Here is a 27,809-nt window from a genome sequence, read left to right on the forward strand (position 1 = left end):
AAACAATTGATCAGGGTCACACAATTTGGTCAAGTAGAGAAGCTAAGATTCATGACAGTTTTTCTGGTTTCACATTGCACAATTGAGTTCAGCCACTAGTTATACATGCTTTACTTCCACTACACCCAGTTTACACCCCCACTGGCATCAGTACGGCCCTCGATCACACCAAAGACCAAACTTTGCGGCCCCCGGGAAAATGTTTGCGAGTACCCATGGTGTAACACAACTGAGCATGGAGGAGGCTTTTTTTTGTCTATTATCTGCAACCACACGTAGCACCATATGGATCAGGGAAGAAAACAGACTCACCAAGCTTAATTTACTCTGGGTCTGTTTCTACACAATCGAAGGCAACCAATCTGTGAGGTCAGCAGACCTCATGTCCCCCCCCCCTGCAAATTACCTACCGTATCCAGCCTGAACACCCTGTGCAAAATCTTGTGTTATTTACTAAAACATGGACTGTGGGCGGGTGGCTAGGAGAAAACTGCTCGCAGGGCCGGCCTTAGGCATGTGCAAGCTGTGCACCTGCACAGGGCCACCAAACCCCAGGGGCCACCACGCCAATACAATCCTCTGAGGATGGATACATAGTTGCGTGGCTGCCCCTGGCAGGGATTTGGCGGCCTCCGGCTCTGTTCCACTTACAAACACCCTGACCCCCCCCTTCACCGGCCTCTGTGCTCCGCCCCGCCCGGACCCTTCTTCCGGGGGCCCACTACCTACAATCCCTGCCCAGGGCCACCATGAGCCTAGAGCCGCCCCTGCTGCGCGAAGTCTTTTTATCCCTCACTACACTATCGAAGGCGAATGGAGCAACGGGCAGGCCCTGACAGAAGTAAGTCACAGAGTTGTGGCCAAAATCTTCCTCCACATTCCCAACAGGTAGAATTGGTTACTTTACAATGTTTTCGGATAATGCACCAACAGACTTCTAAAGAATTAACACACTTTAGTACTTGCCTGAACCGATGCTTGCTACCCAGTGAACCAATCTTGCTTAGTTTCCTTGACAGGGAGCTCGAATCATTTTCTGGCAATCTGTGTTAAAAAATTACATACATGCATGAAAGGTTACACTTAAGATAGCGTCATATCAACCTATCATAGGTGTGCACATGCCATCTATGTACAACAAGAAGCCACCTGGCAGCTGCTCAAGACATTTTACTACACAGAAGAGTGTATTTCTCAGAAATCCAGGCACGCTGGACCTTTACATCTTGTACTTGCATTACAGGATTTTTATTTTCTGTGCTATTGTTGTAAGCTAAAGCAATCGTCTACAAATTGGTAATCTCCTATGCATAGCACTGAAATACTCACAAAACGTAAAATGTTGTACTTGAAACAAGTCATCAAGCATCCGCTTTCCAGCCAAAGCGCCACACTATAAGCAACTGACAGCGCTTTCATCAAACATATTTCCCTTTACATATCCACTGGACAATAATTAGAAATCACAGTATTTACACTCTTGACCATTTAAAGAAGTATTCTTAGTCTTTTTCAGAGAAGAACGTTTTTCTATCACCGATGAACAAAACAAACTTCATGTAGATCTACCAATGTGCAAATTGAAATCTCTGCATGAACGTAAAACTAAATTTTCTGCTTCCTAGGTAAATGTTCGTTTATAAATGTAAGTGTTAGAGACTTTTTTTGCACAACTCAGAATTCGCATATGTCCACAATGGGTGGCTCAATGTTCATCAAAATTGTGGATTGCGTATCCACATTTGTGAAAATTATAAATGAGACATTTGCTGCATACATTTATATACAAACATAGTGGAAAGGTATCAATGGTAGCTTAAAGCACATTACTACACAATTATCCACTTCTAAAATGTTTTAACAAAAATGGTTGCAAACTTGTAGTCACATTATCACTCCAGACAATCCCCTGCCACCCCAACCAATGGGGGAGGAGCGATAGTATCCTCAAGTGATTGTACAGCAACAACTGTGGTGGGCCAGACCAGGGTAAACCCATGCTGTCTTACCTCTTCACTCGCAACAACCATTCCCCTAGCATGTATGGGTCCGCCACGGGCATCAACAAACAACATGGTTCCATTAAAGTATTGTTTGTAAAACCTTGGGGCCTGACTCACAAAGGTAAACTTACACTTATGTGTAAGTTTACTATTCTTTTACTATAAACAAACAATGAACTAATAGTAGGTTTATGACTGCACAGACTCTTCAAGAGCGGCGCAGAACTCTGCACATAAAAAGAGAGGACAGGGATTATTATTTTGTAGAAATCCTTGTGTGGACTGCCTCTGAGCACTGACTCAAGCCGCCTTGGGACCATGAAGCAGGTCATCTTCTCAACTACCAAGTAATTAATTGATGACTCCACCCACCAGTCAAAGACTGCATGTTTTTACAGTCACTGTGAATCCATTGGTAAGTTGACAAGACCACTACGTCACTGCCCTGGAGAAGTTTGACATCACCAGATATTCTCGAAACCATCCTCATTCTGTGGGCACCAAACCACCAACCCATCTATGGCACCATGGGAGAGAAGTGATGCTTGCATGGAGCGTGGGCATAGGACAGACCTGTACTAACGGAGGAAGATTTCTTTCAACAGTGGAAAGCAGTCAGATCCAGACAGATTTCCACGGAAAGCTCCCTCACCAGCATCCTGGAAGCACTGACAACCAGATGGAGGAACAGAAGGACACAGAGTGACATCCAGTGATTAATAATAGAGTTGTAGAAGAAACAAAAGGAGGAGTTCAGGGAGGAAGTAACACAGAGAGCACTGACCTCCTGTAGAAGTTAAGAAGCCTTGCAGGAGGCATGCTGCAACTACCAGCCGCATAGGGTAGTCAACAGCCACAGGCAGCAATCCCAATTAGCCCAATGTCTTCAGGCACCCCAGAGGCTGTTTCGACCATCAATACGGACATGGCTCATGCCTTGTATGGCTGAGGCAGAGAGTGCCACCGCTGGTGATAGGGACATAACCCCAAACATCTGTGGACCCATCCCTCACCACAAATTCACATTTACCTTTTGCATGCAGACCCTCCACATACTGCAGATATCCATCCAAGCATATATGACTACATGCTACAATACACATCACAGCACATTCCCCTTGGATGCAGAATAAAACGTTTTTGTACTACATCAAACATGGTCTATTTGGTGGATGTAATAGTGAATGTGGACCATGACGTGTGCCAATGGTCTTATGAGAAGTACACGTCATTATACTGCTGTTACATGGGTCAATTATATACATAAGTTCACTCACCATTCACTCTAGAACAACTGAAGCACTGGATATGTATAACTGTGCACTGTGAACAACACGATTTAATGATGAATGGAGCAGGAAAGAGTGAATGGTAAATGTGAAAGCAAAGGTTTATGATGGAGCATGGGTAGGATGTGGCTGCGTACTGACACAGCCCAGCTTCTAAAAAATAAAAGCAGGTCTCTGTTAAGAATCATTGGCTTAACATTGATAGCTATAGCTCAAGTGAGAGGCTTCCATCATAGCATATGTGCAAAAACTATTTTAGTAGTAAAAAAAAATAAACAATATTAATGTCAGTAACCTAATCACACAAAATTCCCAGACCAATTTAATAACAAGACAATTCTAACTATTAAGACAATAAATCGATTTGGGATATAAGGAGTGGTGACTTTTTAATGAAAACATCCAGTTCCAAAAATGATATTCATCATAGTGTTAGCTAAAGTAGCCTTTTGAAGTCAGCCAAAGAAAACAAGCATTTGCAATGCAATAGGTCTCGCATTAGGAAAGTGTGAGCTATTGGTATTGTAAATGACAATTTTTTTAAATATGTGTTGGCTTTGAAAATATATAAATTAATAGCATTGTTATTCACAAAGCCAATAGCTTACACTTTCCTAATGCGAGTCCTATTGGCTATGGCAATGCTTGTTGGTAGTAAGCAAGGTGTATTAGAGTGATGTGGTGGTGTCCCAGAGTGATGTGGTGGAGTCCCAGAGTGATGTGGTGGAGTCCCAGAGTGATGTGGTGGTGTCCCTGAGTGATGTGGTGGTGTCCCTGAGTGATGTGGTGGTGTCCCTGAGTGATGTGGTGGTGTTCCTGAGTGATGTGGTGGTGTCTGTGAGTGATGTGGTGGTGTCTGTGAGTGATGTGGTGGTGTCCCTGAGTGATGTGGTTGTGCCCCTGACTGATGTGGTGGTGTCCCTGAGGGATGTGGTGGTGTCCCAGAGTGATGTGGTGGTGTCCCAGAGTGATGTGGTGGTGTCCCAGAGTGATGTGGTGGTGTCCTAGAGTGATGTGGTGGTGTCCTAGAGTGATGTGGTGGTGTCCTAGAGTGATATGGTGGTGTTGTGTGACATTCAACAGTGTGAGGCGTGCAGCAGTGTGAGGCATGCAGCCGTGTGAGGCATGCAGCAGTGTGAGGCGTGCAGCAGTGTATGGCGTGCAGCAGTGTGTGGCGTGCAGCAGTGTGAGTAATGCAGCAGTGTGAGTAATGCAGCAGTGTGTAGCGTGCAGCAGTGTGAGGCGCGCAGCAGTGTGAGGCGTGCAGCAGTGTGAGGCGTGCAGCAGTTTGAGGCGGGCAGCAGTGTGAGGTGTGCAGCAGTGTGAGGCGTGCAGCAGCGTGAGGCGCGCAGCAGTGTGCATCATGCAGAAGTGTGAGTAATGCAGCAGTGTGCGGCGTGCAGCAGTGTGCGGCGTGCAACAGTGTGAGGCGTGTAGCAGTGTATGGCGTGCAGCAGTGTGTGGCGTGAAGCAGTGTGTGGTGTGCAGCAGCGTGTGGCGTGCAGCAGGGTGTGGCGTGCAGCAGTGTGAGGTGTGCAGCAGTGCGAGGCGTGCAGCAGTGTGAGGCGTGCAGCAGTGTGAGGCGTGCAGCCATGTGAGGCATGCAGCCGTGTGAGGCATGCAGCCGTGTGAGGCATGCAGCCGTGTGAGGCATGCAGCAGTGTGAGGCGTGCAGCAGTGTAAGTGCTTTGATACTAGTGTATTCATGCTCTCGTATCAGTGCATGCACGCTCTCCTGCAACAGTTCGCGTGTTCCATTCTCAGGGTGAGTGCGTTTTGGGTTCTTACTCACAAACAGTATGAATGAATGATGAAAACAGGAAGATGGGCAGTCATGGAGGGCGTGCGTGTTTTCGAATCGGAAATTGTGAGCGAGTGAACCAACGCAATGGTTTGTAAACAACAAGAAAAGCGGACATCAAAGGAAGGGTGGGAGGAAACGAGCATATGGGGTGTGAGCGATAACGAGAGTTAATTGTTGTAAGAGGGGGAGCAGGAAGTGAGGCTGAGCGCGCGCTGGCGAAAGCAGTCTGCTGCTTTCAAGTCCGATGCCAGATGCCAGTTTCGCGCTTGAATGCCTCACATGCACTGGCCATAAACCGCATTCCAAAGGTCTTTGGGAGCATTTTCTGGTGCCCCATACTAAATCTCTCGCATAGCGATCGCTTACGCGATAGCTAGGCGAGACCTAAAAAGGATATGACTAGCAAACTAATCACCTTTCTGATCGGTGCACACTTCCTGTCTTTGAAATGGATCTTTAGTCTCCTTCACCTCTTCGTAGGAATGACGTTGCAGGCAGTGCAATGTGCAGAGCATTGGAAAACCCCCTTCACAGTTTCTGCCGGTATCCAACACACAAAAGCACAAGAATGAAAGTACCCCAGAGGCCAGCTCTCTCAGTCCGGTGGGCATTCAATCTTCAGGACACAATGAAGCTGGGATGCAGCATCTCTCAAGTTCAACTTAGCTCAACAGCCACCAAATGTGGGTGGGGTGGGGGGAATCGTGTCTAGCAGAAGGGCAGCCCAAGGAGTTCTGCAATGTAAGAAAACCCAAAGGCAGAAGAGCAAATCCTTTCCTCTCTGGTCCTGGAGGAGATTCAAGAAAGTGACAGAACCAATTCTATGAAGAGAGCCCAGTGGGAGCTAAGAGATAACATGAGGAGCAGGAGACGTCCACAAGCTCCCCCGAGTAGAATTCAACAGGCAAGCAGGTCCAGCTTCATGTCTCCAAAGCAGGACACTTTATTAGCAGCGCCCAGCAGTGGTGGATGTAACACTCTGAGTCTATTCTGGTTGAGTTTTCAAGCTGTCTACTCCACAACTTTTCAGCACTTCCTCGTTTTACAGCAATAGCTATCCCGAAAGTACTGGTCCACCGTGATGACGGGGAGTATCAGGATTTCCGGGCTTCTCAGCTACCTAAAGCCACATAGTGGCTACTAAGGGTTACCTCCCCTCTTAAAAAACTCCACCCTCAACCTAATCCCTCAATAGTGGATCCCTAACTGCCACACAAATTTGTGGTGGTTGGAGGGAGGCCTACATTAAAGGCCCTTTTCCAAAGTGTCAGGTTTGCAGAATACGAGAACGGAGTTCAGGATATCCTGCTTGACTGATGCTGCTCTGCCCACTTTCCAATGATTAGTGAGAAATGGGGGCTCTTGGGACCCTTACTTATCACTTAAATGCCAGTAGAGAAAGGTCAGGCAAGTTGATAAGAAAGATCAGGTACATATATTGGTCGGTGTAGGGTAGTATTTCAAATCCTCTGGGTAAACCCCCTGCCCACCAATTTTTTTAACTATTGATAAACACTGGGACGCTACATACCTGTTCATATTGACCTATAATAGACTGGAATCGATACAGTAATACGCATAGCTCATTTTATATTTGCTTAAAATAAGGTAAAAAAGAAGGCAATCGTTTGGTCGCATCAAGAAACTTCTGTAATCTTCCAATCAGAGCATGATGAACAGGCAGAGAGACCAGCGAAAGCGTGTTTCGGCCTCTCCAGCATGCAGGCCTGGGGCCTTTCCCTCAACCCTTCCACAGCATCGTTAACTTGGCTGCAGTGCTCCCCTTACAACCAAAGACATGTTCAGGAGAAGATGATTCTCACAGTGAGGTCTGGGCTGCTCCAACTGATCAAATAACACCCAGTTTGTAAGGAAGAAAATGAACATCTTTTCTGGAGGTAAGACAGTGGTACAAAAAATATAAGATTAACAAGGGATAACAATTGCACTGTGTAAAAAAAATGTAATTTTTTTTTGTCTATATTTGATCCAAGAAATACAAATGTGCCTATTAAAACGCATAATTGAAAGCTGCTATCAGCGTTGCGGTAAGGAACCCTGTAATGCAAGCTTTGCACAACCAAGAGGTCTCACTTCTAAAGAAAAGGCACCCAGTCCCTGCGGCTTCAAAGCATTCTTTACACATGACTCATCAACTGCTAAAGAATGTCTTTCACGTATCAAAACAATTTTAGCCTGACATGGTAGCCTTGCACGGCTATGGAGCTGCTGGCCAGCCCTTAGGCGATGCCTTTAAATTGTCGCATGGGGCGTTTTCACATTTATACCACTGACACACCCACACCCACACATTTTCTCACCTTGACTTTGGGCTTACCTGTAGGTCAAACAAGTCAATTGAGGTAGTCAAATCCACACTACATTTTAGGGTTTCGGCACATGTAGTGGGGTGCTGTTTTCTAATGTCCTACTGCCCAGAGTTAAGATTTGTGAGCTAGCCAGTCAAAAATGTGGGAACCAACCAAAACAACACACTTTCCCCTATAGTTGTTTTTAAATGATTACTTTTCTAAATGATTTTAAGACCCTCAGAAGAGCTGACAAAGAGCTGAGGTCTTGCAACCAGAACAGCAGTGTGCAGTGGGGTGGTTTGGACATGCTGATTAACTTCAGACAGAGTTCCCAGGAAAGGGAGTTGTTCCATATATTCTGTCTCTGACTCATCTCATCCAATGAAATACTCGAAACTTCTTCCGAATCACCACAACTGGCACTCACTGTTCTTGTGAAACTCTGATCTTCAGATGCAAGTCTAAAGACCTTTCCCTAATACTACCCTCTCACACTAGCTGTCCTACCCTTATTTATTTAATTTATTTTTGTCCTTTCATATAGCATGGACATGGCCCGTGGCATCAGAGCGCTTCACAATAAAGCCAGAGCATATCAGAAACAAATCACAAATATACATGGAGTGAACGTTGAAGCGCTTCACACATATTCATATCGAAACATGTACAGTACTCCGTGAGGATCATCAATAGTTTGTGCAGGTTGAGGTTAGAATGCGACTGGAGGGAGCATGAGAAGGTAGGAGCATTTTAGGCCAAGTGTCGTTCAAAGAGTAGATCTTTGCGTTCTTTTTATAGGTGACATGGTAAGTGGTCAGTTCCAGGTATTTGTGGCGTCCCCGGCAAAGGTTTGGTTCCTGTATCGCTACTGCTTAAAGGGGGGGGGGATTCTCTGAGAGGTAAGAGGGTAAAGAGCTTCATGAGTGGTACAGGGAATTTTAAACTGATCTCTTGCCTTCGTGGGGAGCCAGTGAAAGGTGCTTAGAATAGGGAAGATGTGATTCAATTTGTGGTGTCCTGTCACGAACCAGGCTGCAACAAGTAGGACTGCTCTGAGTAGATTTAGGTGGGCTTTAGAAATACTGGACAGGAGTGAAATTCCATGGAGTCTGGAGAGAATGTGGACAACAGATTTTGTCTTGTGCTGGGATGAGATCCCTGATTCGCCAAAGCATTCTTAGCTGGAACCGAGCACTCCTAGTCATAGAACAGATATGGCTCTAGAAGGTAAGATATCTGCTGTGGGTGAATCTAAGAAATCTGGCATGCTGAAGGATGGAGGTGTGGCCATCAATGTGCAGGAGGAATTCCACCCAGTCTTGGATCGTAGAGTTTGTTTTCACTGGGTAAGGTTTGAAGTGGTTGTTTGCCATCGAAGCTTGAATATTTTTCAGAAAGTTGGACAGGTGGGTGAAATTTTCAGGGCATGAGACCTTCAGGCAGGTTTGAGTGTCATTGGTATGTAGTTGGAAGAGGACTCCTAAGTTCCCGAGTATCGTGCAGTGGAGTTTGAGGTAGACGTTGAAAATGAATCAAACCTAGGTGGACTCCTTGTTGCAGGTTGACTGAATCTGAGACCGTATTTCCAATTTTTTACTCTTTGGGAGAGGGTTATTAGGTACAAGATGAGCTACTTATAGATGACACCATCAATACCCATTTGATGCTTCAGGGTGCCTAGCAAAACCAGGTAGTTCACTGTGTCAAACACAATGGAGATGTTGAGGAGCACAAGTTGACAGGAGTTACCAGTGTCAAGGATGTGGAGAGCTTCGTCCACAATCTGCAGAATTGCAGTCTCAGTGCTGTGGCCCTGATGGAATCCGGATTGAAGAGAAACAAGGAGGTTGTTATCCTGTATGTGGGATGACAGCTGGGAGGCAAGCAGCTTTCAAGCGAGCACCTTGCCTAAGAGAGGCAGGGTGAATACTGGGTGGAAGTTGTTAAGGTTGTCATGGTCCAGAGCTAGTTTTTTAGGAGCAGAGAAATTTGACCACCTTTTAAACAGTCTGGGAACGAGCCCTGATCCAGCGATGAGTTAGCCAGGGTTGTCCAAATGGGGAGAAGCAGCTTAGCCTGGGACTTGCTGATAGACCTTGGAATACCGTCACAAAGAGGGTTTCACGTTGGATAGAGTTTATAGAAGCTCAGTCTCTGAGATTGGGGAGAAAAAGGACCATGGTTGCAGTTCCTTGCAAGGCAGATTTTCTTCGACTATGTTGTTGATATTCACAGGAACAGAGGTGTTTATGTCTTTGACTCTTTTGACAAAGACCCTGGCAAAGTTATTACATAGGGTCTCAGATGCCGTAAGAAGGGAGATGGAGGGAGGGTTATTGCCTTGATTAATTAACTCAAATAGTTGCTTTGGTCTGTTCTTGGGCAAATCCGGGAGGGAGATATGTGAAGCCTTGGCCTTAGAGTTGTGGCCTTTGTAGTTTTGAATCGCAGCACAAAGCTTTGTTAGACTAAATGGTAAAGTTGCACGCCGTCAGTTTTTCCCCAGCTTTCTGATATTTTTACTTTCTTAGTAAAGGGCTTAGGAGTACCAAGGGCAAGGGGGCTTGGGTCTACTGTATTTGCTTTAGATGGGTGCCTATTCCAGATCAAAGAATCCCTAGCAGGAGCTGAAACTGCCTGTGGCTTCATTGATGTTAAGTTGGGAAACTATCAAGGAGAGGCTTGATAGGACTAGGTTAGCTATGGTTTCAGATTCGATGTTACTGGTGTCTCTGAACCATACTATTTCTTTCCTTGGTTGTTCAAGGGATTTACTCTTTGAGGAAGACACTGTCAAAGGACTTTGCAGGTGATCAGGCCAATCAACCGAAATAGGGGTCACTGGTCGACAGGAGAGGAGTTCTAGAGAGGATCAGGTCAAACGTGGCACCTTTGCAGTGTGTGGGTTTCTGGCAGTGTGGGTGGAGGTCATTGTCCTTTAGAAAAGCAGCAAAGTTGTACTGGGGTTTATTTTATTTGTAACCCCAGTGGAGGCTGAAGTCACTGGGAAAAATAATGTTGTCATAGCTAATAACTGTGCTGTGACTAATTCGATGTACTATTCAATGAAGGTGTAGACTTGACAGGGTCCTGTTCAACTTGCGATTCAAGGTAGTTTGTGAGATGATTTCCAGTGATAAGGATTATATAACTGTGTAATGAGGAGAAGCCTGCAGCTCAGAGAGTTTCTGTATATGACTGCTAGGACCCCACCTTGATTGTCTATCTAGTAGTTGTCAGAATGGAGTGGGTGGGGCAGCAGGAGAGGAAAAGCATTGTTTGTAGTATCGTTCAACTAGGTTTCGATGCGGAACAGTATGTCAATGTTGTGGTTGATGATCATGTCTGAGATCCCGAGGCAGTGTTTGAGTGCAGAGGAGCAGTTGTGCAGCATGTAAGTAAGGGAGGGCCTGGCGAGTTTGTGCCCAGTCTGATTGATAGGTAGAGTGGTAATATGGATCATGTTAGCAGATAAGTAGCAATTTTGGGTGGGCATGAGAAATGCATCTTGCATATGGTTCGAGATAATAGTGGGGATAATGAGGCCATTTTGTGTTTGGCTGTGGATCCGAGTGTCAGAGGCATTGGTGTTTTCACGCCTTTTTACCAGATTGTGTATTTTGTTTTCTTTGAGTGGGAAGTAAGCCTATTTGGGTCTGGGTGAACTATTGACCCTAAAGATTGTGTTTGAAAAGGGGCTCTTGAACTGCTCCGGATGTGGTGGGAAACCTTTGTGGGAGATAAGTGAGTTGATTAAATGAGAGAACGCCTGGGTACAGATGTCTATTTTCTTCGTGAAATAAGAAATAGAGGACAGGAGAGCAGAGAGTGAGAGTTATATGGTGTGCAGGGGAGGGCTGAGGTTGGTGTTGGGATGAGCTTGTGGTTCCAAGTAGCTTGATGCGGGTGCTGTGGAGAGGGCATAAGTGGAGAGACAAGGTAAGAAGGTTTTGGAAGGTGATTGCTACTGTTGGAAGTGATGGAGGGGAGTTGTCAGCGAGCAAAACCTGGGAGGTGGGGCAAGAGAGTTGAATGAAACATGCTCCTCACCCTAGATGCTTCTCTTTTAGCTTCGATCATCTAATTTCTCCTGAATTACCTAACCTTGCTTCCTACTTTGATGTCGCTGCTTAGTAATTCTCTTCCTATTTAATTTAAAATGTTGACTGATCAAGGGCCCTCTGCTTCAAACGTAGCTTCTTCTCTGCTGCAGATCAGTCCCACACATTCCTGCTTTTCATTCTTCAATCTTTCAACTGAACCTATGCGTGGAATAATTTTTCCTACTTGTCTCTGACAATGTATATATCCTTGGGGTGGTGGTGTGACTCCTAAGAAATCTTCTTCACTGGTGTTGCTACTTAGACCGCCCTCCTCCCACTGTTAACTCTCAGATAGGTTAGGCAGACTGTAAGTCTCACAAGAGGATAGATGTTCATGAGTTGTCACAAGCTGGTGACTTCTTCCATTATTAGCCACTGCTGAGAACAAGGATGTCAGATTCAGCTCAATCCGGCCAGTAAGAGCTATGCATGCACATGCTCATCGACTTCCTAGTTCAGAAGAACCTAACTTATTCTCATATAATTCCTTCAAATGGCTCATGATGCCATTCTTACAGACCTTCTCGTTTACATTAATTACTGCGATAATCCAGCTCTTCTACTTTAACATTCCATTTTTTTATCCAGCTTCAGACATCATCAGATGCACCAATTGCTTTAATGTTCTTTATATAGTGCATACCTAGGGTCCTTTTCTTTCTATTAAATGAGACTGACATTAATGCCACTCTCAGTGTTCTTCTTTTACAGTTCTGCTCTTAGTCAGGACATTCAACTAAACGAACATGAAGATTTCCCCTTTATATCAGATCTATTGGATCTAAGCTCTGTTCTTGACTCAGTTGACCTCCATATTGTTATGCAGGTCTTTAATATACTTGACTGATGTTCCTCTTATCTGTCATCTCACATGTATTCAAACATATTCAGTTTCTTAAAATGGTTCTTAGTCACTTTCTACATCTTTGCCCTTTAGCTTTAGAGCTCTGTTCTCAGATCACTTCTAGTCTCTGACTATAAAATCCATCTCTCATCTAAAATGGCTCCTATTATCTCTGATCATATTTCAATGCTGATAATGGAGAGGATTATCGTTTTACTCTATGACAATATTCCTTCTCATCTTTTGCATTGTCTATTAAACGAGGAGTGTCAGGACTGGAAGCTGATTATCTCAAATTAGCACATCCACAAAAAACTATTTTTTCAGACCCCGGTTCTCAAATCCTTTCAGACTGAACCACTGTTAATCCTTACAGCCTCTCTTGAGCAAGTCTAGTGCTGCTGAGGCATTCTCCCCCAGTGTAGTTGTTATTGAAAACCCTCACCCTTTGGCACGATGAGTGGATCATGATGAGTGACCCAGTACCACTGCCCCTCAGCAAGGCAGACTGATCACCTCTGAATCCACCTCACCATCTCAGCAGCAATTTTAAAAACAAATCCCTTTCAATGTTCACAAATTTCAGGAGAGACTTTCAGTTTTAAAGACTGAGCCCAGAGATTTGGGGTGTATAAAAGGAACATCCAACTAATCCCAAGGCTTGTTTCTATAAAAAAAATCTCTCGATGTTTAAGAACCCCAGAAGAGATTTAATGAAACTCAAAGGCAATACTAGATTTATGGACTTTGTCAATGTTGGATCCTGTGGCTGGGGGCACACAGAATGGCTCCAAGGGCTAGGCAGCACACACTGGAGAAGTGGATGGACAGAGGTCCTGGTGGGGGAGCAAACAAAGGGACTACAGGGTGGCACACAGGGGCTGTCAGGAGAGGAGGGGGGGCGCACAGAGGGCAACAGGGCAAGGTAGGACACAAGAGCTTCAGTACGGGTACAGCTACAAAGAATGGATACAGGGCACAATGGCACAGAGGATAGGCAGGATCCAGGCACAATGGTAACAGATGGGCTAGAGGGAATGGGCAAACAAAAGGGCATAGCACACATTGGGAATTCAAAGGGGCAGGGGAACAAGTTGGGTATGCAGGTATAGGGTCACGTAGAGGGGTAGCGGGGCACACAGTGAGGTGGCAAGGTGGGTGGGGCACATGGAGGAACTGAAGGGTTGAGAAAGGACAATACAAAAAGGTACTGCAGGCCAACACACAGGGGTTGCAGTGGGACAGGGCACAAAGAGGGGTTACAGGCAATGGGGGTACAAAAAGTAAAATGAGGCACAAATATGGGCAGCAGGGGTTGCGACATATAGAGGAGCTACAAAGGTGTGGAAGAAAGGTACACAGAGAAGCTTCAAGTGGACACACAGAAGAACTGCAGGTGTACTGAGAGGTACATACAGGAAAATGCATTGCAATCCAGGCAGGTGGCAATGGGGCAGAGGACGTGCAGCTGGGTTGGGGAGCACGCAGAACAGTTGCAGAGTTGCAGGGGAACAAAGAATTATATCAAGGGCCGGTTATTGCAGGACACAGGTGTTACATTTGTGCTGAAAGGAAGTTAAAAGCTTACCGGAGATCCTGTATGGGCCACAAAGGAAGATGCATTGCCCACATTATCAGGCAACATGTTCTGAGGTGCTCTACATGTACTGCCAGAATTCCAACCCATGTTCTTGCTCGCAAGCACCTGGAGGGGTGTTCTATGAGCTGTATGGTAAGAAAGATGTCAAACCTGGACTTTTTCTTCATTTACCACACAAACATAATTTCCAGGAAGAGGATGTGGTCCAGCTACAAAACAGACAATTTTTTGCCCAGGAACTGGCAACAATGAATCATATTCCTAAAGGAGCCAAGAAGTTGTCAGAAGCGATTCGAAGTGTAGCAGTTCACCATTAGCTTCTGGTCCAATAAAGGAAGCTTTTTTCCACTTCAAGACCATTAAAATTATCGCATTTACATTATTGCCTCTTTCAAGGATTTATGGAATTCCTTGGTTGAAAAGGCATAATGTTTAAGGCTGAAGAACAAGTTACTTACATCCGGTAACGCATTATCTGGTCATAGTCTAGCTACAGGTTCCTTAACTTTTGAATTCCCCCCAGGCACCAGACTGGATCTGGAAATTTTTCAGTATAACTCCATGATGAGATTGACTCCAGTTGTGACGCGAGTGGAGTCATATAAGTCCCCTCCGGCGCATAGACATCAGTTTCTTCTTTGAAACCTTCTGCACCACAACGAAGAGCCACTATAGTAACAGGCTCTAGATATAGTGTGCTAAAAAATATCAATGCATCTTTGTAACAATAACTAAAAAACAGAAATGAATGGTATGGTAACACCAAGTCAAGATCCATAAGGTAAGACCAAATGGTTAAATGAATCACACAACTACATGAAAAGTGATCTCTAGTGTATAAAACCAGTGCTGAAAAAGAGTATAACCCTTACACTACAGGTCGTTCGCAAAGCGAGGAGGTTGGGTAAGGCGTTAAGGAATCTACAGCTAGACTATGTCTCTACCAGATAATGCATTACTGAAGGTTATTAACTTGCTCATCTGATAGAGACATCTAGCTGCAGATTCCTTAACTTTTAAATTAAATACCATAGCTATACCCACCCCCATGAGGGCCTGAAAACTAATCCTCCAAAGTTCTCAAAGAGAACCAGCCGGTCGAAATTAACAATAGTCCAGACGTATGTAGGAATTAGATGAAGATAAAAACAACTCTACAGGCAAAGAAAAAGCATCCCCTAAGGGCAGCTGAATAATACTGTGTCAGAAGACAACAGTCAACAGTAGGACAGTAGTACATGACACCTAAATGGCAAATTGAGCTTATGGGCTAGAAGGGCCAAAGACAATAAAGAATGCCCTGTAAACAACAGTTCTCTACACAGTAAGTTTTCAAAAGAACTTGTCCCTAGAAATCCAGAAAAGGACTCGTGCACATTAGAGCCTAGATGAATAAATGCATTCATCGTAAAGTCGGAAAGACCAAATCAAGCACAAAATCAGATGCAAATGCAAGTCTATCCTTAAAGAAAACATCATTAGATAAAATGACCACTATAAGGGATTCATAATGCATAGAACTCGTAGAGACGGAAAGATGGCAATTATACAGGTATGAATCGGCCACAGACACTGATAAAAAAATTGACAAATCTATATAGTCTGCTCTCTACATATATATATATAGATCCATACTCATAATAGATATATACACACACACACACATATATATATATATATATATATATATATATATAGACATATCTATAAGGCATGACATACAGTCATATAAAACTTACAGTGAAAAGAGAAGCAAACGGCAACTCATAGTAAGATTTGCGAAAATATAATACATATCCTACCTTACTGTATATAGCAGAGCTATATAGAAATATGCACGATACAGATATATTACACCTGTGTATATGCCACATACCCATATGGATAAAATGGAAGTGAAAAACCAGCCCATTATGCCTACACAACAAAAACAAAAAGGAAGATCACACCCTCAATAATACACCCTGGGTGACTTAGCATTAAGCTAATGCCTACAACCCAAAAGTATCCTGAGAGGCTGTTACTACCATAAGCCTAAAAGAAAACACAGGATAATAAACCTTGCCAACAGCAAACAATTACGACCACACTTGGCCCAATAGGTCAAATGAAGTACAACCCAACCCTTGGAAATCTAAAAAAAAGGTATCCAGTTTGAATATTTGACTGCAAGGTAACTCATGATGTTCTTAAGGAAGAGAAGAACCATAGAAGTTAACATTCTCTTTAAGAAAAAAAGAAATGCCTTTCAGAAAAGGCTGTACATGGCCGTAAAAGTTAACCCCTTAGGGTTAAAATATTCTGATACTGCATCCCAGATAACATTACAAGCAGTGTTAACGGAACAAGCATGTACTAAGGATGAAAATAGGAAACCCAAACTTGCACAGACGGTAAAATTCAGAGTAGGTACAAAGAATAAGCATACTCGCTGTATAAAAGGTCACCCATAGAGCATAAGCAAGATGTCCTAATAAGAGATATTGAAACTATGAAGTAATGCATACTAGCATACCGAACTACTTCCAAAGAAGCATGACACATATGTAAACTTCGTAACCAGAAGAAACATTACAAGCAAATGACCTTTCAGCATGAAGCCCATCATCAGAGGAAGAAAAGGGAAGGGAAAAAAATGATGTAATAGGTATACTTGTACCACATAACCTGGCAAAGACAGTATTGAAACAATAATATCTGCTAACCACAGGAACACCACATCCGGTGTCACCAACAGGCGCAACCTATACCACCATGGCACTGCCATAACATGGCAAGCTATGTAAGAAACAAAAGATGAATATCCCCCATACAACCAGACTATAGAAAAAAACAGAGAGGTATATAATTAGAAAAAGAGAAATTAGGACTCTGTTTCACCTCGTCTATCACGGAAACGCCTTAAGCACGAGTTGGCCTGTGCACAAAAAAGATGGACACCATCAAAGAGCATATCGACCAAAGCAGCCTGGACAGTCTCTTAAAAACCTAAGGTCCATAACAAGGCACAACGCCATAGTGCCACAGAGAATGCCATGGACCGACCTACCGAACCAGTAGTATCTATGCCACATCTAATAATCAGTTTAGCTGCCTGTTGGCCATCGCAAATCAGCCGTTCAAAATTAGATCGGAGGTCATCCAGAAGTTATGGCAACATAGTCTGCAAGGAATCCCACAAAGCGTGAGAAAAACACCCAAGAACAAAAGACGTGTTAGTGGACCTTAAAGCAGAACTAGTTGAGGAAAAAATATGTTTGCCACACAAATCTTGCCTCCAAGAATCTCCATCCGATGAAACATTTAGGTAGAGAATTCATATTCTTTGAAGCTGAAGAAGCCTCAACTATCAAACCACGAAGGGTAAGATGCCTAAAGAGACAAGCTGGATCTCCAGGAGCAGACAGGTGCCTGTGATAAACCGCACGATCCACTGAGACCCCGTATCAGGCTTAGCCCAGGCACCCAACAATTTGTTGTACAGGACTTCACTATAAGGGAGGACAGATTCCACCCCTGTCTGACCTTGATAAAGGAAATCAATCAAGTGATCAGTGGACTTCTCTACTGAAGGAAGAGATCATTATAATACCGTAGCCATTCTCCTTTACATATCTGCAAAAGAGGACCTCACATCAGTAGCAAGACCAGGAGGAGAAAGGAAGGGAAGACTCCAGCTTACTAGCCTCACCAAGTGCAGATAGCCAATTCTCCTCTATAGGGGATGGAATAGCCTCAGAAATAGGCTGCAATAGCCCAGACTCTTCCCCATCACCACCACAAGAGGAAAGTGGGAAAACAGCATACCTCTCAGGTGGTTCTATTGATTCCGCACCTGGCGCCGATCGACATTGAGAAGGCGATGCCTCGACATCGAGAGGAAGAGGAGAATTGGCTCCAATTCGCACCATGGACATCAATGCCAGCGTCGGCTGATCAAGTTTGGATGCCGAAGGTGGAAACTCAGTGGAAGGTGGGGGCCCAAAGATGATATGTAGAAAACTGCAGTATTCTCTCATTTGGGCCATCGACGCCCCGGCTCCCGGAAAAAAGGGGAGACGTGGGGAATAGTCATGAACGGCCTCCTCAACCGGCGAGCAGGAGGATAAATGGGAGTTGGAATCTCCACGCAGCGAAGTTGGAGGGTGCCGCAACTTCAAACGTCTGCGCTTACCTGTGAGCGGCTCCGGCTCCTCCAACCGCCCCTTGAACAGACCTCCAAATGAGAAGAAGACCGAGGCCTACTTGAAGTCTCTGAAGACCACAACAGCCGTGCCACTAGGAGTTTTATATGACGTTCTTTGAGTGCCTTCAGCTTCTGGCAGGAGCCACAATCATTGGAGTCGTGTTGTTCCCCTAAACAGCACATACAAATGAAATGCAGGCCTGTAACCGACATTTGTCGAGTACACGACTTAAAGCCTGAGGACATGAGAAAAAGCACACAGTTTCCAACTGACAAAAACTGTTGAAGTAGGCCAGAAAATGGCCTGAGGATTTGTGTTGCAGCCCAGAAAAGAAGAAACTGCCGCCCGGCTGCCGGAGGGGACTTATATGACTCCACTGGCGTCACAACCGAAGTCAATATCATCATGGAATCGTACGACGCCATTACCAGGCACACAGAGGAAGTGTGGAAAATGTCCAGATCCAGTCTGGCGCCTGGTGAAAATTCAAAAGTTAAGGAATCTGTGGCTAGATGTCTCCATCAGATAAAAGCTTTTAATGTAATCAAACAGACATTAACTCACGTACCCATTTTAAGTCATCCTGCTACTTGAAGGAAAACCATTGTGGAGACAGACATTTGAGTTCCACATAGAGAACAAAGTAAAGCTTTTTAACTGACCCTTTCTAAGATGACCGTCAGGTCATAGTATGTTATCAGAAGAGCCTTTTTACTATGATGTGAGTTTTGGTTAAACTACATATAATGCAGCAGTATTAAGTGAAGGATGTGTGGCGTCATATTAAACTCCTAATTATTCATTTCATTCTATGCCCTTGGATTCTATTTTTGTCCCTCTTTTTAGTCCTTGCAGCTAGATCCTTTGCTGAATTCTTCCCCTGATATTTGGCATGGCTCATTCAGCCTTGCTGTCCCTTCTGTGGAATTTGGTGCTTGATATTTCTCATCATTTCGATCCATCTTCTGTAATAAAGACTCTTGACACATTTCATGTATACTACTACAATGGCTCTTGGGAGGAATTTGCCTTTCTTTAGTCAATCTAGAGGTGGAGAACCTTTAAAGCATCCAATTCCTGATAGTAGGGGATGAAGTGGGGTAGGACACATGCAGGTACTGTGGAGAGGTAGGAAGCACATTGAGGAGATGTTTCTTGGAGGGCTCACATGTTCTGCTTGAGTTGTGGAGTCCATACCAAGGAGCTGCAGGGGTGAGGTAATTTGGCACACAGAGATGGCAGGACAGTTAGGAGGGGTATTCCAACCACCATACATCCAACATCATCCGTCCACTCATCCACCTCATAAATCCACACACCAACCAACCATCAGATATCAATAGTCTCAGCACCATACATCCAAACCACCAACATTTTATGCCAGCATACCAACTATTACACATCCACACAACCCACATCACATGCTAATACACCCACCATCATAAGCAAACACGTTGTCAGACATCAGCATACAACCAAGCAACTACATTCAAATATACACACCCACCAACATACATAGATACAGCCAACACAACTTTTTCCCGGTACAGTAACCCGATATCAAAATATATATATATTTGACACCCATCATGTGTGCACACATCCATTATTTAACACTGCTCACCAGTGTCACTTAAAGGTTTCTCATGCCATCATAGAACCTTTCTTATACATATAAACATAATCAATTAGTCTCTAATAATTTAAAAAATATTTCACAGGTCACTTTGCAGCACGGGTTTCATCATCAAAATGACATCCCACTAATCACTCTGCCGAACTTTGCCATTTTAGAGACAAGAGGGTCATGCAGCAAAGGAGGATCAATCATATCTGTGTGCTTTGCCTAGGAAAACATTTTTCCAACCATCTCCTTCAGTTAAATGTACTTTTACATGAGAAGGTGCTTTTACTACGTGTGTGCTTGTTATTTGATTCTGTTGCAGCAGTTTTTATCACATAATTATGTATTTATCACATTTGCCTCATCATTTACATAATATGCAATTTCCCTAAATGTGTTTCTAGCTAAAATTAATACAAATAAAACCGCCACAGAATGCGTTGAACAATTTGCATTTTTACTACATAATTTAGACAACCGTGCCACATAATTCGGTACTTCATGCTGCATAATCCAGTAGCCCCAAGAATAGTAAAACTATGCAGAGCGGTTTGGGCTGTCAGTATGTTGATGAAATCCATATTTACATGGAACTCTGTATTATTTTCCATATTTGAAAATTTCATGTGAACCATGGTTATTATACCACTGCATTTTTTGTACAATGAAAGGGCTCAAACATGTAATCTAAAAGAAATACAGAACTAATCATGTGTGTAATATGACCCAATATTGCCATCATGGTGTTCTGGTGACATTTACAAACCACAGCACTTTGGCCTTGTGGTTTATGATGTCATTAGGATTCCTTGATGTCAATATTGGATCATATTACAGGGCTAATGCAACATGCATTCTCTAAATGTGGGTATGTGCAGGTGTGCATATATATATGCCCAATGACACGTCAGCCATGTGAGCCATTGCCCTCACCAGAGTCAATAATGGTATTAAATAGCATATCATGCTCCGCACATCTGCATATATACTATACATTTTATGTTTAGGTGTTTTCAGTGCACAAAGGGCATTGGTATAAAACCCATATTTTACAGAGTCCATTTGAAATACGGCCTTTATCAACCATTCTGCGCTGGATTACCATTGACCACTATTTAATCAAAATTCAATGCATGAATGATTAACAAAACTTGAACATTACAATTCCAGTCAGTCTCCATTATTGGCTGCGCCTTGCAGAGAACAACTTTAACAATTTTTATCCATGTACCAACAGAATATGGTTTTTTTTAACAAATCATAGGATGTTTTTTCTTAAATTTCACATTTCTAACTACATAATTCAGTATTTTTCTCACCTATATAGAACAGCTTCACAATTCATAAATCATGCACCAGTCATTCAAACCATAACTTAAACACCAAATGCAATGCTTATGAGCGCTCAATATTTATAACAATAAGTGCAAGGATTGTAGGCCACCTTTTTCAATGTTAACACCTTCATAAACAAAACATGATGCTGTATCTCTGGTGAAGTCAGGTGCACTGCATTTGATGCGTGCCTTTGGTTTGAGAGCTATGAATATATTATGCTTTATCTTCATATCAAGCTTCATATGAATGCAAGACTTCTCAACATGTATGGTATCATCGCAAAGAGGTTCCTGACAAGGACACTAATGATCGCTAACAATCTTCTTTTAAAAAAATGTCTTTGTTCCTCGTTTGAACAAAATACCTGCAGGCTTTTCCCACAACGAATGACACTCCTCCGATAGTCTATAACCCACTCGTGATAGATTTACATTTTAGGATAACGAGCTGGTTGCCGTATTTTGATCTGAAGGATCTAGCAACAAAAGAGTCATAGACTGAACCACCTTGTGAATAGCATCAAAGACAATGCGGAGTATCTTGTAATTGCGATATAAGGAATGCAAGGTTGAGACAGCGTGGCAGCTTGTTTTCTGTTTGAGGTGAGATATGCTACAATATTCTGAATGACCTCAAGTGTAGTGCTAAGTAACCTTGTCAATTCAATGCACTGTAAATTGAATTAGCCTGGGTGAGATGTGATCAAAGCCTAGATTGTTGTTTTTTTAGCTCAGATTTGAAAAATGAATCCACAGCCGCACGAAAAGAGTAGTGTTGAGAGTGATCTTGGAGCTCCAGTTGATGTGAGAAGAGCAGAAATCTTATCCAGAATGGGGCATTGTTTAATGAGCAATATAATCCAGTGCTTCTGTTGATAATGTGCATTAAAATGTTCTGTCTACTGTTTAATTTGAGCCCACGGTTGCAGATGGTGGGTCCAAACACCAATTTTTGGTGTCAAGACTTAATTTTTTTCATTAGACTTTGCCCCACAGCAATGCAAAAAAAGGTGAAATAAAGAGAAAGAACACCAGCAGAACACAGTGAATAAAGGATAAAGCAGGGATGAAAAAGCACTTGAAGGAGTGATCTAGAGAACAATACGTGTAGCCTGAGGAGGAATCAGGACAAGGAAACCTTGGTGTTTGGCAATCCTAGTATTGGGCAGAAGGCTCCTAAGAAAACGTTTGGACTCTTGCTCTGTTGTATGAGTTTTGCATTGGTTTCCTCAAAGCAGTGAATTGTACAATGAATGCTCAGGATAGGATCGCAACGTTCCACAATCACTTAGAGCTATGAGGTATTCTTAACATTCTACACGTCAAAACGTCATTGATTGGGCAGCCACCTTTGCGGTCTCTGCTACACATCTTGGGAAATGAATGTTGGAAGAAAGATCTTCAGAACACCTTTCCTAACTTTTGAATAGTTGACACCTGATTTATGTCAGCTAGTAGTTTTGGGAACGAATGTTGCCTGAAAATGCAGCTGTAGCCAGAAGAGAAGAAGGATTAACTTGAAAATGATTTCCCCAGCGAAAAAAGGGGATAGGAAACGAATACATGCATCAATGCTTTATGAGTCGAGAGTTCCTGTTACCGTACAGTGTTTATCCGAAGGCTGTGAGATGAATGTGTCAACCTTGAAATCACGCTGTGCGAGGCCGCGCGCCTGGAACATCGAACTCACGTGCAGCACGTAGAAAAACATTTTCCCACTACATTAACAGCTAAGTATATTTTTATTTAGCACTTTAATTGGGATGAAAAAGGTAGCTGGCGTAAAATGAGCGAGCCTTGAGAAACTGGACATGATGGGTGGCCTATGTAATTAACAGATGTAAAATTGCATTCTGTGTTTGACAAATTCACAAATCAGGTCCCACTGGGAAAGCACAATCAAAGTCAGGAGGATATTTTATGTTGCACCTTTATCCAGGGCCAAAAGAATTTAAAAAACTTGACAAAGTAAGTTTATATGTAAGTAGTTATATATCATTTATTCAGTTAAAATAAAATAATGTTTTAGGTTAATAGTAAACAACAGTAGCCACCTCTTCACTAGAATAGGCCTTGGTGACTTGTTATATGATGAGAATCTGAGTTGGTAGCCAAAAAAGTAGTGAAAATATTAAACAGCACTAAATTGATTATGAAATTCGTGTGTGATATCAATAACAGCCAAATTGCATTCTTGGATGTGATGATGAAAGTACAGGGGAATCACAAGGAAACTAGACTTTACAGTAAATCTACAGCTGGCAATACATTACTCCATGCTAATAGCGGCCATTCTGAGCACCTTATTTGGAGTATTCCATATGGTGAAATGTTGAAGGTTAGACAGAATTGTAGCTCACACACAGATTTTGAAAATAAACTTCAAGTTATGGTCAACAGATTTCACAAAAGAGGTTACTCTTCATGGGTATTGGATCAAGCTGAGAGGAGGGTGAGAGATAAAACCAGGGAAGAAAGTTTGTTTGGGAATAATCAGGCGAGAATCAGCCAACATACACAGGAGCCCCCGTATGATCACTGGTTTTTGTAAAAAATAAAAACTATTTTAGACAAGAATTGGAATATTCTGAAACAAGATATTACCATAGCAAATAATATTTCAAATAACCAAAGATCACATATGGCAGGAGTAGATCACTACAAAACGAATGTATGACGTTACAACGCATATATTTACAATGCATGCCTTTACAAATCAGTTTTTACATTGCAACATCCTTTACAACAAATTATTTTACATTGCATGCCATTACTTTGCATTTTCAGAAACTACCTTTACAATGCATTCCATTACATCGCATTATACCTTTACAAAGCATACCATTACAATGCACATACCATTACATTGCATTTAAGGTAAGTGTTGGATAGTACAGGGGTAATAATTACTATTCTAACTCCAGTGAGTGCAACAGTAGGGTAAGTGTTGGATAGTGTAGGGGTAAAAATTACTATTCTAACTCCAGTGAGTGCAACAGTAGGGTAAGTGTTGGATGGTGCTATGCATTGTAATGTTATGTGTTGTAATGACTTGCGATGTAATGCCTACGTTGTAGTGACATGCGTTGTAATGACATGCGTTGTAGTGACATGCATTGTAATGGCTGTATTGTAATGACTGCGATGTAAAGGATGTTGCAATGTAATGACTGCTATGTAAAGGTAGTGCGATGTAATGACTGCGTTGTAAAGGTTGTTTCCCCTACGAAACAGTGTGGTGCACAATGATGTTGTAGAAAACAAGGGGACGGGCATGGATGCAGGTTTAAAAGGGTTTTATGCCAGCTGGAAATGTAGTACAAAAGGGGGAAATGTAAAGCATATTAATACAATACTAACATGAAAAGTTTTCCAGTACCATAGGGTACAGAACAAAGGACAACTGAAAAGTAAATTTTATGTAGCACTGGATATTGGATATATGCTTTATCCTGCCCCTGTGACAAACTGGAGCATATGAGGACAATGATACGAAGGATAAGCATTACCCTGTGGCCAGCCATTTAGCAGATTTTCATATTTCTGATCGTAGTGTGCTGAAATACTAAGGTATAGATAAGACTGATCTTGATCTCAGGGGGAGGCAACCATGAGTCATTGCAGAGAAAGACAGAATCTAAACATAATATTTGCTTAGAAACTAAAACCCCGAAAGGTTTGAATACTGAGGAGGAACTGGCAGTCTATTTGGGAGGACAATTTACATGTTACTGATGCCTTACCGTTCCACATTGTTCTGATATTTATTTCCTTGTATTTTAATTGATTTTCTTTCACTTTCTTCAAGAGACGAGGAAGGGACTCTCACATGACAGGCGATCATCACCCCCTTCCCTTGTCTTCAAGTCACATGTAGTTTGGTTATATGATGTGCAACTACAAATTGATGGTGATAAAGAACTCACCATTACGTTTCTCTTTTGGCAGAACCTGACATTTGGCTATGACTTTCTATTGGCTGAAAAATATTGTCCACCTCCATTTCCAATAGAAGCTCCACCGGATGAAACTGTGATAACTTCCAGCTTTCTCCAACCGTGTTCAAGAATCAGTTTAACATGAGTATGCCTAGGAGTGGGCTCATGCACAAGCCCTGGCGTTATATCACAATAATGTAGGCTCTGATGAGGATTTGCCTGATCATATAATACCCATAAGGTCCAGCTCGAAACTGCAGATTCAGTACCCCATTAAACATGAAGCAGGTAAAGATATATTAATACAACTTCAATTTCAAGGCATCATTGAGCCTTGTAACTCACCAATGAACAATTTGTTTCCAGTAGTGAACCAGATCACTCATACAGATTAGTCTTTGACTACAGGAAAGTCACACTCACACATTTCCAGTACAAAATGTGCGCAGTGAATTACTAATTAATAAAAAAAGTGGGCAAAAAATAGAAAACCACATTAGACATTTCAAATGGCTTTTTCTGTCAAAACCAAGCACATGAAAGCAGGCATTTGACAGCATTTACTGGCTTAGGGTCACAAAAACAATTCTGACATTCGGCACAGGGGCATAAAAACAGCACAGGTTTGTTCTCAGCCCATGTAACAGTACTGTTACAAAGAATGGACAATGAAGCATTGTCCTATGCCAAAGACATATACCTTACTGATGATGACTTAGATGTCCATTTGGTCAGAGCACATTGCATAATCCTGGGACCAGCAATGGATGGATACAAATTCGATTTTAGAAATTCAAAAATTGTCTATCTCAGTGTCCTGTTCTTGGGATACAAGTTGTCAAATGAAGGCAAAAGCTTAGTGCATTAACAAACACCAACCTAAAATGAATGCCTTTATGTAAGTAGTGTTTTTGCGCACAAACTACACCAATTTCATTCTCTTTTTCTTCATGTAGTCTGGCGATGCTCCTTTTGTCAGGTTACTGCCTTTAAGAGAGAGACAGGGAGAATATATAGGAAAATGTAACAAGTAATCAAAGTGCCTTCTGGCAGTGCTTTAAGTATGCCAGGGCCTACCAGAGCCAGGCCCTGGCAAAGCAAAAAAAAAAAAATGGACATTTAACCAGGGCTCTATGGTGCCCTGGTGATGTAATGCAAGGTTTCTTCATTGTTTATTTAATGCACTTTTTTAAATGTCTACAGCACGCGCTGTGCATGCAGCACATGCTGTCTGTCCACACGTTCAGTATACCATTGTAGAGCGCTATGTTTGTCTTTAAATATGCACTCATGTCATGTCGACAGAGCGCAGTGTTTGCTCCTGATCTGTTTTAAGCATGCACTTGGTATGTATTGAGCCCGTTTCCAGTTATTGGAAACAGTAAGCTGTTGGGATCCGGGCTGGATGCACACGAAGTGTCGTGGGTCTGTAGAATTTGAATATAGAACTTCTTGAAAAGTTTTCCTGCATCCGAAACTCATCCTTACAGCCCTCTATTTCTGTCATTCCCCAGCTGAAGAAAAAACATACCTTCTGTCCTTCCTGTCATATGGTAATGCTGCAACAAAATGTCCATAGAAGTCCAATCAGTGTCACTAATAGTGCTGAATTATAAGTTACTTGGAATGAAACACTGGCAGAAATTGTAGGAATAATAAAAGTGCTCAAGGCTAAACACAAATGTGAACGATCAATCCTTTATACCAAGATATATCAGAAGTCAAGACTGCTTAAATTAAATAAAGTAAGTCCTCAAAAGTGATAACAAATATTGACAAAATACCTTGTCCCTTGGCATAGGGCTTACTCTGTGGGAGCACCACTCTAGGCACCGGTACGTTGCACAGATTGGCCTATTCAAGTGAAGAGGTGGCTACTGTTGTTTACCATTGGCCTAAAGCGCTATTTCATTTCAACTGAATAACTGATGTATACTACTTACATTTAAACTTAGTTTGTCAAGTTTTTTATTTCCCTTGGCCCTGGATAATGGTGCTAAATAAACTGTCAAAAAAATATCACCCTGACTTTGATAATGCTTTGCCCAGTGGGAACTCATTTATGAATTTGTCAAACACAGGATGCAATTTTACATCTATTTTACATAGGCCTCCTCTCATGTCCCGGTTTCTCAAGCCACCCTCATTTAATGGCCTGCTACCTTTTACATCCCACTTAAAGCTCTACATAAAAGTATACCAGGCTGTTGAGTGAGGCACATGGGTTCGATTTCCAGGCACCTGGCATCTCACAACGTGACTTCAAGGTCGACATATTCATCTCACAGCCTTCAGATAAACAAAGTGAGGTAACAGGAACTCTCGACCTAATAAAACATTGACGCAGGTATCCATTTCCCACCCTCCTTTCTCGTAGAGGAAATCATTTTTCAAGTTACTACAGGCTGACATAAATCAGGTCAACTATTCAAAAGTTAGGAAAGGTTTTCTGAAGATCTTTGTTCCAACATTCATTTCCCAAGATGTGTAGCAGAGACAGCAAGGGTGGCTGCCCAATCAATGACGTTTTCCCGTGTACAATGTTAAGAATACCTCATAGCTCTAAGTGATTGTGGAACGTTGCGATCCTATCCTGAGCATTCATTGTACAATTCACTGCTTTGAGGAAATCAGTGCAAATCTCATAAAACAGAGCATGAGTCCAAACGTTCTATTAAGAGCCATCTGCCCAATACTGGGATTGCCAAATACCAAGGTTTCCTAGTCTTGATTTCCCCTCAGTCTTCCACCATCTACACTTCTTGTCT

At 42.6% G+C, this 27,809-nt stretch overlaps 1 protein-coding gene across 4 annotated transcripts in view; it reads right to left on the minus strand.

Annotated features, from left to right (window-relative positions):
• EPB41L4A (erythrocyte membrane protein band 4.1 like 4A) overlaps window positions 1-27,809 on the minus strand; it is a 782,364-nt gene that overhangs the window by 217,660 nt on the left and 536,895 nt on the right. For all 4 annotated transcript variants that reach the window (XM_078675499.1, XM_078675502.1, XM_078675501.1 and 1 more), the window contains exon 11: window positions 967-1,044. In XM_078675499.1, the coding sequence (XP_078531625.1) occupies window positions 967-1,044 (78 nt within the window). The remainder of the gene's footprint in view (window positions 1-966; window positions 1,045-27,809) is intronic.

The sequence above is a fragment of the Lissotriton helveticus genome, chromosome 2_1 (assembly GCF_964261635.1).
Source record: "Lissotriton helveticus chromosome 2_1, aLisHel1.1, whole genome shotgun sequence".
NCBI lineage: Eukaryota > Metazoa > Chordata > Amphibia > Caudata > Salamandridae > Lissotriton > Lissotriton helveticus.